General features: G+C 39.5%; 2 protein-coding genes across 2 annotated transcripts; one reads left to right on the top strand and one right to left on the bottom strand.

Annotated features, from left to right (window-relative positions):
* LOC107777542 (cytochrome c) lies at positions 1–8,213 on the bottom strand. The gene is made up of 3 exons (XM_016597584.2): positions 7,741–8,213; positions 6,742–6,875; positions 1–361 (listed from the first exon to the last, which is right to left on the bottom strand). The coding sequence occupies exons 1-3, from the start codon at positions 7,850–7,852 to the stop codon at positions 269–271; spliced, it is 339 nt and encodes a 112-aa protein (XP_016453070.1). The 5' UTR covers positions 7,853–8,213; the 3' UTR covers positions 1–268.
* A 1,434-nt stretch (positions 8,214–9,647) lies between these two features.
* LOC142165188 (uncharacterized) lies at positions 9,648–10,046 on the top strand. The gene has a single exon (XM_075223799.1). It carries the CDS (start codon positions 9,648–9,650, stop codon positions 10,044–10,046), a length of 399 nt encoding a protein of 132 aa, XP_075079900.1.
* Positions 10,047–11,743: the final 1,697 nt, after the last annotated feature.

The following is an 11,743-nucleotide window of genomic DNA, read 5'->3' as shown; positions in this document are numbered from 1 at the left end:
TGGAGAAGAATGCAGTATTTCGTTTGATGCTAAGGCACATCTGGAAGCACATAAATGTTTGGAAGACAGTAACTGTTATATTCTTGACAAAATTCCTCGTTACCAGCTTAGTTCAACCAGAGAGATAGCTTAAAGATCCGCGTGGAGTAATTAATTTAAGAAATAACAAGACTGTAAGAAAGAATTGAACTATAACTGGCATCAATGACCAAACTATTCCCTAGGCCACTACCAAAAAGTATTATCATGCTTCTGTAGAGGAAAGTTTTCATGCAGTTGCTTCCTTGAGATAAGCTATTAAATCTGCGCGCTCCTGTGGCTTCTTCAACCCAGGGAAAACCATTTTTGTTCCGGGGATGTACTGCAAAGAAAGGATTTCAAGTCATTCAGCTTCTAACAAGCATCCATACACATATGTACCTAAGAAAAGATTCCAAGCACATCTAATTTGAGCTCTAAGTTGTACGAGATGAAAATATAAGAACAAGCCACGATGCATGTTAATGTACAGTATGATGCAAGAGCATGATCATGACCATGATCCACACAGAAAGAACTGCAACCAAATTGTTCTTAGCATCTGTCCTGTCAGTCATCCCTGAGTTTCATTTACCATAGTACTGAGCATTTTAGTATTTTAATATCTCCGTGCCCTTTAGCTTAACTCCTGTCATCCCTCGTATCCTGTCCCAGAAACCTACTGCTAAATTTTACATGGTTTTCTAGATGAATAGGTGGGTTCAATTACCAAGTGGCCAGTATACAGCACTCTGAGTCTCTGACAAGTTAAGCCATTTAAATTGAGAATCTCTCCTCTTTTAGGCATGCATTCCAAGCTATTTAAACCTGAAAAGTTCAGTGGAATTTACTGCAGCTTCACACAACTTACACACAAGATGTTATCCCAAAAGCACTCAACTCCGAGGTGCAAAGACCTCTTCAATTCCCACTTTCAAGAGTCCTATGCATAAACTTGGTGAACGAAGGGCACAAAATTGCAATATGTTTTCTAGGTTTGCTGCTAGACCTATGTTTGATTCCCTTAATGGTCATACTCTCCTCTTCTCCCACCATTTACACACATTTTATCACTCAGTCATCCCTGAGGCAAAAAAATAGTTTGCTTTTTCGTATCTTGATACCTCATGTCCTCTAATATCTTACTCTCTTCTTCTCCACCAGTTTCAGACATTATTTCAGTCAGTCATCTCTGAGGTTCAATTGTTGCAGTAGCCAGCTCTTTTATATCCAAGTGTCCTTAAATTATTTATCAACTCAAGCAGGAAAACCATCCACTTAACAGTTTTGACTGATTTAAATAATAAAATTCCTTTCAAATGATCACCCCCCCCACCCCCGGGCATGACTTGAGAATCAAACCAAAGGATCAGAGAGAGCATAGGAGAGTCACAGCAGTTGGACCAGAGTTAACACCTCCTAACTATTTCTTTTAAGTAACTAATACCTCCTAACTTTTTCTTTCAAGTAACTAATACCTCCTATGTTCATATCAAATGTTTCTCTCGGCGCACGTTAACGTGGCCCTGCTAACGTACGCAGTTCGAAGCCATGGGAGGGAGAGGTCGACCCAAGAGGAACCTTATGAAGGTTCCGTACACTGACCAGAGATCAGCGGAGGCTCATAATGCAGTATTGGAGCTGTTTGTCTCACCAAAAGGAGTGAGAATTTAAGAACCAGCTGAGACAGTTACTCCGAGGAACATACAAAGTGAGCAGAGCAAGATGGATTCAGATCCAGCACTAAAAAATGCTAAGATGAAAGCAGTGATAGCTACACCTGTAGCTGCTAGAGACGAAGGTGGTGGATCTGGGAGCGGGAAAACTCAACCACAGCTGAAGACGCCAAACAGCAATGAAACAGTGCCATGCAAATCTGGCACTGTAGAAATTCCCAGTGGTATTGAGCAAGTAGAGAAGGTAAACGGTAATCAATCATGGGCGAATGTGGTAGTAGGGAATAAATTGGCAAGGAAAGGGATGAATTTACAATTTATTGCACCAGTGATTCAAAATGGGGAGAAAATTGTGAAATTAGATTTAGAGGATGTTGAACATGAAAATGCTAAATGGAGCTCAGCAATTGTTCTGTATGTAATAGGCGATTCACCTACTATAGGAGCAATGGAAAGATTCATAAGCTCAGTGGGTAAATTCTCAACTAAACCTCAGATCTATTATCATAATGATGATTATTTTGTGGTTAGATTTGCTAATTTGGAAGAAAGGGACCAAGTATTGTTTACTGGACCTCATACTGTCAATAATCGACCCATAGTAATGAAAGCATGGACATCTGACTTCAATCTGCATGATGAAGTTTTGAGAACCATCCCTTTGTGGGTAAGGTTGCCTAATCTTCCACTCAATTGCTGGAGTATGAAGGCTTTAAGTAAGATTGGGAGTGCACTGGGAAATCCTGTGTATGCTGATGAATGCACTACTGGATCAGTCAGAATATCTTATGCAAGAATGTTAATTGAGATGGACATCACTAAACCTCTCCCTCAAAGTGTGGAGCTGCAAGATCCAATAGGCAGAACAATTGAACAGGAGATTAGCTATGATTGGGAACCAGCATATTGTAATAAATGTCTAAAGATAGAGCATAATTGCAATGAAAACAAAGCTCCACAAACTCAGAAGATGGTATACCAGGGGAGAATAAACAAAGGCAAACAAGTTTGGCTAAGGACAGATAGAGATGGCCCAAAGGACAATAAGCAGGAGAAGCAACAAACAAAGCAGACTGAAACAACAAAACCACCAGAGAATGAGATAATGCAAGTTGATAGTGCTAAACAAGCTGATGAAGCAGGGTGGACAACTGTTACTGGTAAATCAGCAGCAAGACTAGCCAAAACAAAGCAAGTTGAAGAGCAGAATCTATCTAGAAATAATGGCTTCCAATCCTTAGGAAGTGAGCAAGCAATAATGATCCAGGAACCAGCAGTATGCAGATGAGGAGCTTTGGGGTGCAGGGGATGTATCAGGACACTCAATTCATACTAGTATGAGTGTGGTAACATGGAACATTAGGAGGTTAAATAAAGCTTATAAGCAAAAGGAGATAAAGGAGTTCATTAAGCAGAATAAAAAGGCAGTGATAGCTTTAGTTGAGCACAGAATAAAAGAGCAGAAAGTTAACAGTATTATGAAGAAAGTTGCTCCTGGTTGACAGTGGATATCAAACTTTAGCAACAACAATAAGAGCAGAATTTGGGTAATATGGGATCCAAGGATTTATGTGTTTGAGCCAATTGAGATAGATGAACAGATCATACATGGACAGATTAGAATACTCTCAAAACTACTAACAGTTGGTTTTACTATGGGTTGCATACTATTAAAGACAGATTGAAAATGTAGAAGAAGTTGAGACAGATACATAGTCTGCAGCAAGGGCCTTGGCTAGCAGTGGGTGATTTCAATGCTGTCTTAAATATCCAAGATAGGCAACATGGTACTATGATACAGGATACGGAAACAAAGGACTTTAGGGAATTCATGGATGACACATGTATGAATGAATTGCATATTGTGGGAAGAGATTACACATGGACTAACAATCATACATACAGCAGAATAGACAGAGGACTGGTAAATTCTAGTTGGATGTTGACAATGCCTAGTTTGAAGATACAAATACTAGAGCCATCTGTGTCTGACCACTCTCCACTTAAATTAGTGATTACACAAATGCAGATGAAGAAAGCTAGGCCATTCAGATTCTTTAACTGTATTGCTGAACATCCTCATTTTATACAAGAAGTTGATCAAGCATGGAATACAACTGGAACAGATGGAAAGATGCAGGGAGTTTGGAGTAAGCTAAAAAGAGTAAAGGAAGTAATCAAAGGGCTTAACACTCAGCACTATAAAGGGGTTGATGACAGAGTTAAAGAGACCAGAAGAGAGCTACAGGAAATTCAGGAGAAGATGAGATGGAGACTGCAGAGTACAGAGTTAATTGAGGAAGAAAAGGAACTAAGAAGTAAGCTAGAAAAATGGATACTAATTGAGGAGAGTATATACAGGCAAAGGTCAAGAGTCCAATGGTTAAAACTTGGTGACTCCAACTCTGCATACTTCTTTGCTCAAATGAAGAACATGAATAGTTTGAATGGCATTCATACTCTCACTAATGATATGGGGATGCAGTTACATTTGGAAGAGGACATAGAGGCAGAAATACTGGGCTATTATAAGCAATTGTTGGGGTCCAGAGCATCAGCAATTCCAGCCATCAATCCAAATATAATGAAGAGAGGGGCAGTCCTAAATAGAGAACAGCAAGTCCACCTAATACAACCAGTGACCAGGCAAGAGATATGGCTAGCCTTGAAAGATATCAATGATTTGAAGGCTCCTGGGTATGATGGGCTCAATGCAGTTTTTCAAGAAGTCATGGCAAGTCATAGGTGAGGAGGTAACACAGGCTGTCCTGGATTTCTTTGATACAGCCCAAATGTTTAAGCCTATTAACTGTACCTCAATCATCTTGATCCCTAAAGTTAGAAATCCTGCTAGCATTAAAGAATATAGGCCTATTTCATGCTGCACAACATTGTATAAAGTAATTTCTAAAGTACTGACTAAGAGGCTTCAACAAGTTATGGATGCTTTAGTTGATAAGACGCAGTCTGCTTTTGTTCCTGGAAGAGTGATTGTTGATAACATCATCCTAAGTCATGAATTAGTCAAAGGATATGGAAGGAAAGGAGTGTCACCTAGATGCATGATGAAACTGGATATGCAGAAGGCATATGACTCTATTGAATGGCCATTTCTACAACAGATTTTGAATGCATTGGCTTTCCCTGAACAGTTTGTTAAATGGATCATGACATGTGTGCAGAGTGTTACTTATACAATCATGGTAAATGGTTCAACAACTCAGCCATTTGAAGCTAGGAAGGGACTTAGGCAAGGGGATCCACTATCCCCATTCCTATTTGTTTTGGCAATGGAGTATCTGACAAGAAGTCTGAAGACTTTGAATCAGATACCAGATTTTAACTATCATCCCAAATGTGCAAAGCTGCAGATAATGCAGCTTGGTTTTGCAGATGATCTTTTATTGTTTTGCAGGGGTGACATTGGATCAATTAAGTTGTTGTACAATTGCTTCATGGAGTTTTCGAAAGCATCAGGACGGGTGATTAACAAGAACAAAAGCTCCATATTCTTTGGAGGGGTGTCACATGATATTCAGGCAGACATAATGGAGTTCCTGGGCATTCAAAAAGGAGAGCTGCCAGTGAGATACTTGGGAGTTCCCTTAAGTTCCAAAAGAGTCTCACTAGGCCAATGTCAACCTCTAATTGACAAACTAGCGGGCAGAATAACATCCTGGACAGCCAAATTCCTATCATATGCAGGAAGGATTCAACTTATCAAGAGTGTGTTATTTTCTATCCAGACTTACTGGGTTCAGATCTTTATGTTTCCAAAGAAAATTACAAAGTTGATTGAGGCAATATGCAGAAGTTTTTTATGGACAGGGGAAAGTAGTGTGTCAAAGAAAGCACTACTAGCTTGGGAGAAAGTTTGTCTACCTAAATCAGCAGGAGGCTTCAATGTTATGAATATCAGCCTATTGAGCAAAGCAGCTATAAGTAAACAATTCTGGAACCTATGTAAAGAGAAGAATAAGCTATTGGATACAATGGGTACACAGCTATTACATTAAGGATAAAAACATCTGGGAAGTACAACTGAATCAAGCATCGTGGATTATGAGAAAGATTGTGAAAGCTAAAGAGAGTTCTCAGGCTGCAGGGTACAACTATGAAGATATAAGAATAATGAGTAAATGCTCTATTAAGCATATCTACCATAAACTACAAGGAACTTTTAGCAAAGTGAGCTGGAGGAGAGTGGTGTGTAACAATGCAGGGTGTCCTAGGTGGATCTTCATGCTAACTATGGTAGCACATGGGAAACTATACACGAAGGATAGATTGCAAAAGTGGGGCATACAAACTGATCAAGAATGTGTGCTGTGTAAGCATGCAAATGAGTCTATCCAGCATCTATTCTTCGAGTGTCAATATGCAGCAAAAATATGGAAGAGTTTGCTAATATGGCAAGGTATAAGAAGAACCATATATGGGTGAACAGAGGAACTAAAATGGGCTGAAAATTGGACACCGAGAAGGAATGAAAACACAGAACTATATAAGATGGTACTAGCGGGATGTGTTTACTATGGCTGGCAAGAGAGAAATGGCAGAATCTTCCAAGACAAAGTGAGAAGATGGGAGATTATTGGCAAGCTAATCATAAAAGAAATACACTGTCGAAGCAACAAGGATGTCGAAAAAGCCTTACGTAATCTTGATTATTACCCGATGTAATAGGTAGAAGCTAGTGAGCCTAACAGTAAGATGTATAGGGGGGGAGGAAGTATAGGAAGCATAGGAACATGTATGTAAGGATTCTTTTGAATTACTTGTAAATATTTTCCCAGGTATATGAAAGTTTCAATTACCAAAAAAAAAAAAAACTAATACCTCCTAACTGTGGCCAACAAATAAAAGAGACACAGAACTTCAGGGGAAACAGAGAGAAAAAAAAAGATAGAAGGGTCACGTTGATGTATGTAGTTAAATTTCGCTAGAAGCAATTTTTTTCAAGGAGCTCTTGACACTCAGTATTTGTGAAGAACTGAAGTCGTTCAAAACGGATATATCTCGCAAAGCAAACACAAATTATTCTGACCTTCTTAGGGTTGAGTAAGTAGTCATATAGTGTATTCTCTTCCCATGTCACAGCCATGTTCTTGTTAGCAGCAGAGTAAGAGTAACCCGGAGTTGTACCAGACTGCCTCCCAAATAGCCCATTCAAATTGGGTCCTGCAAATTTAGGATGTATAAGAAAAAACTCTAACTGCTAAATAAAGCAGACAAGCTGTAGCCTCCTCTAATTAACTATATGCACAAGAGAAGAATACTGTACAAATCATAGGCATCATTCCAAATCCAAGTATGTCAGAGAAGCATTAAAATTAGAAGTAGACATGGTCAAATGTTCCAGACATATCATAAAGAAGCATAAAATCTACAATTGATTAGGATTTTTTCTTTTTGGTTGTGATTAAGGTTTAGTTCACGGAGAGTTATTTGTCTCATTAGAGATTTGTATGTCATGAAATTAGCTAGTAACTTCCAGCCTACCACAACCCTTCTCCTTTATTCTTATTCAGGTTTGGGACCGGCAAGTGAGCAAGCTCATACAAGCTAGTGAGGATTCATATAGCCAACCCCAACTTATTTGGAATTGATGCGTGTTGTCGTTGTAGAGATTTGTATGACAATAGAAAATGTAGAGATTTCGATAACCTAAATCTTCATGTTTGATCAATTGACGTCTACATAGAGAAACATAAATATTGATAGATTCATATAGTCAAAAAGCAATTTGAGGCTGCTCTGAAACCCAAGCACTACCTCACACGGGAGACCTGGAAATTCACAAACGCGTCTCCAACAACCGCATATGTGCCCAGAGAGCAATCTTTATTTGTAATTGTCATAAAAGAAAGATTATGATTACTTCAAACATTCATGCCACCCCTGAACACATTTCTTTTAACAAATAAAAATGCAGCATAACGTACAACTTTAATCTGCAGATCATATTCACGTCTCGAATCATTGTAGCAGTAGCATAAACCAATTGAAAATCTTCATAATTTTATATGAAATTGGGACCAATTACCTTGTTTGTGACCAGCACCTTTTTCGACAGTGTGACATTGAGCGCATTTGGTTTTGAATATCTTTTCTCCGGCTTTAGGATCACCTGCTGGAGCTTGTTCAAAAGTTGCCATTCTATCGAACACAGTCAGTGAACGGCGCGCGATTCTCAGTTTAGGTGTATATATGAGATTTTTCTGTAAATCACACTGAAAGAATGCTTTTAGGCAATTGAAATTGCAAATAAGGAACGTGTCTTTTGGATGACGGCACGCTTTCCTGACCCAGCTTTTATTATGAATCCGCCCTCTTTGCCCTTTCTAGCGGGAGATGTTAAACACCCGTTTGACCATGCAAAATTCTTCAGAAATTTTCCTAAAACTAACTTTCTCGAAACGGTTTTTTTGTGTGTGTGTGTGTGTGTGCCTTCTTTAGACTTTTGACCCGACTGTTGGAGCATAACCTTGACACTGATTCATTTGGATCAATAAGCTAGTGTTGGATTGCTTTTAATACGACTTGGGGTGGTTTACAATTTTAATCCCAAGGTGCTGTTAAGCCTTAAATTTGAATCCAAATTTAATTGTTCTTATGATATTGGAATCGGGTTGCACGCCAAATGGATATTGATTAGATATTTAGGATCGGATTGCACGTCGCAACGAATATTAAAATTGTATATAAGAATCGGATTACGCGCCGCAACAAATATTAAAATTGTATATGAAAATTGGGTTGTGCGCTGCAACAGAGAAGATATATTCTGATTGTTCTTGGTTGTCGGTTCTGTTTCAGTATTGCATTGTGAAATTGAGCATAGGTGATACTTTAGGGTCCTTTGTTGTGTGTGTTTTTATTTCGCTTTTCATATTATTGTTGTTTTCTCTGTTTTGTTATTATTTTCTACTTATACTCGTACAAATTTATTGTGAGTGCTTTGTTATAGCCTCATCACTATTTCGTCGTGGTTAGGCTCGTCACTTACGGAGTACATCGGTTCGGTTGTACTCATACTACACTTGTGCACTTCTTGAGCAGATCCCGGTGTTGGTCCTAGCGGCACTTAGAAGAGATCAGCACTTGTGTACTCATACTCCTTCATGATTGTCTTCATTGATGATATTTTGGTTTACTCTCGTAGTCGAGAGGAGCATGACCAGCACCTACATATTATACTTCACACATTGAAGGATCGTCAGTTATATACCAAGTTTTCGAAGTTCGAGTTCTGGATAGACTCGGTTGCCTTTTTGGGCCATGTTGTGTCTTCTAAGGGTATCAAAGTGGATCCTAAGAAGATTGAGGCAGTTCAAGACAAACCTAGACCTACTTTAGCTATAGAGATTTGGAAATTTTTGAGTTTGGCAGGTTATTATCGCCAGTTCATAGAGGCTTTCATCTATCTCAGCCCCAACGACCAAGTTGACTCAGATGCTCTTTTCAAATGGTCCGACAAGTGTGAGGAGAGATTTCAGAAGCTCAAACTGCATTGACTACAGCCCCCGTGTTGGTGTTGCCTACAGGTTGTGGATCTTACAATGTGTATTGTGATGCATCACGTATTGGGTTTGGCACGGTATTGATGCAGGATATTAGGGTGATTGCCTCCGCATTTCGTCAGTTGAAAGTTCATGAGAAGAATTACCCTGTGCATGGTTTAGATTTGGCATCCATTGTTCACGCGTTGAAGATTTGAAGGCACTATCTACACGACGTTCCATGTGAGGTTTGTATTGACCATCGGGGTCTCCAACACCTATTCAAGCAAAAGGACCTTAATTTGCAGCAATGGAGATGGTTAGAGTTATTAAAAGACTATGATTACTATATCATCTAGGAAAAGCCAATGTAATGGTCGATGCATTGAGTAGGAAGGCATAGAGCATAGGCAGTTTGACATATTTACCGGTGGTGGAGAAGACAATAGCCATGGATGTTCGGGCTTTGGCCAACCGATTTATGAGATTGGATGTTTCGGAGCCTAGCCAGATTCTCGATTGTGTTGTGGCACAATCATCGTTGTTGGAGCGTATCAAGTCTCGCCAGTTTGATGATCCTCACTTGTTGGTGTTGAAAGACACTGTGCAGCTGGGTGGTGTCAAGGAGGTCGTGATTGAAGATGAAGCTATTATGCGACTTCAAGGTCGGATTTGTATTCCAAATGTTAATGGGTTGAGAGAGTTGATCCATGAGGAGACTCACAGTTTACGTTATTCCATACATCCAGGTGTCAAAAGGATGTACCTTGACTTAAAACAACACTATTGGTGGCGGAAGATAAAGAAAGATGTAGTCAGTCATATCTCTCAGTGCTTGAATTGTCAATAGGTGAAGTACGAGTATTAGAAACTGGGTGGGTTGACTCAAAGATTCGGGATACCGGAGTGCAAGTGGGAACGCAACACAATGGATTTTGTGGTAGGCCACGGACCTTGAGGAAATATAATGCAGTTTGGGTTATTGTGGACCGGTTGACGAAGTCTGCATAATTCATTCCGGTGATAACTGAAAGTATTATAGGAATAAGTTGTTATTTTCTTCATTTATGCGTATAATACAGTGATGTTTAAATATTATTCAATACAACAATCCTAAAGGGAGAGGGACTTTACAAGGGATATCAGCTAATATATTTATCCCTTAGGATAAGGATTTTTCAGTTAAGGTGAATATTTTTATCCCTTAGGTGTAGCTATCCTAACAATGACGTCATATTCTTCAGATCAGTTGACTCAAATTTACATTTAGGAGATTATTCGCATGCACGTCGTGCCCATTACTATCATTTTTTATAGGTCATGCAGTTCACATCTTAATTTTGGAGAGTCGTGCAGCCCGAGTTGGGCATGCGGGTCAAGCTGAGTACCGCATTTCATCCTCAGATGCACAAACGGTCTGAGTGTATTATTCAGATTTTGGAGGATATGTTGCGAGCATGCTCTATGGAATTCCGGGGTCAGTGGGACGAATTTTTACCTCTAGCGGAGTTCGCCTACAACAATAGCTATCACTCGAGCATCCAGATGGCTCTGTACGCGGCCTTATATTGGAGGCGATGTTGTTCTCTAGTCAGTTGGTTTAAGTCCTGTGAGGCTAGATTATTGGGCACTGATTTGGTTCGTGATGCTTTGGAAAATGTTAAGGTGATTCAGGAGCGACTTCGTATGGTTCAGTCCAGAAAAAAGAGTTATACGGATCGGAAGGTTCGGGATGTGGCTTACATGGAATGTGAGAAGGTTATTCTCTGAGTGTCTCCTTTGAAGGGCGTGATGCGGTTTGGAATGAAAGGAAAGTTGAGCCCTAGTTTTATTTGGCCGTTTGAGATTTTGGATAGAGTTGGGGAGGTTGCTTATAGGCTTGCATTACCTTCTAGCCTAGCAGAGGTACATCCGGTATTTCATGTTTCCATACTTTGGAAGTACCGTGAAGATCGGTCACATGTTTTAGACTTCAGCAATAGTGCATTTTGATGAGAATTTGACCTATGCGGAAGAGCCGGTGGCTATTTAGACCTGGTTGGTTCGAAATTTAGAGATCTAAGAGTTTTCCTTCTATGAAAGTGCAATGGAGAGGTCAGCCAATTGATAAGGCTACTTGGGAGTTCGAGTTCGATATGAGAAGTATATATCTGCACCTTTTTACTAGTTGAGGTACATTTCTATGCATGTTCGAGGGCAAACATTTTTTAGAGGTGGAGACACCCGATAGTTCGTTTTGAGCACTAGCTCCTTTTACTATATTCCAAGATCTCATGTAGCTTTATTTCATGAGTTATGACTTGTGTGCATGGTCGATGTCTTTTTTCGGAAAGCTATTATGTGAAATTTTAAAGAAAATATGATTTTGGCTTAAAATGAGGTTAGAGTTGACCACGGTCAATATTTTTGGTAAATAATATTGGATCGGTTTTTCAACGATTTTGGTAGATTTGTATGATATTTTTGAACTTGTACACATGTTTGGTTGGGTCCCGGGTGATCCGAGCGTGTTTCAGCATATTATGTGAAAATCGGCAAATGTTGAGT

Source organism: Nicotiana tabacum, chromosome 10 (genome assembly GCF_000715075.1).
Source record: "Nicotiana tabacum cultivar K326 chromosome 10, ASM71507v2, whole genome shotgun sequence".
Lineage (NCBI taxonomy): Eukaryota > Viridiplantae > Streptophyta > Magnoliopsida > Solanales > Solanaceae > Nicotiana > Nicotiana tabacum.
Note: the sequence above shows the minus strand (reverse complement) of the source record. Positions and strands in the feature narration are given on the sequence as shown.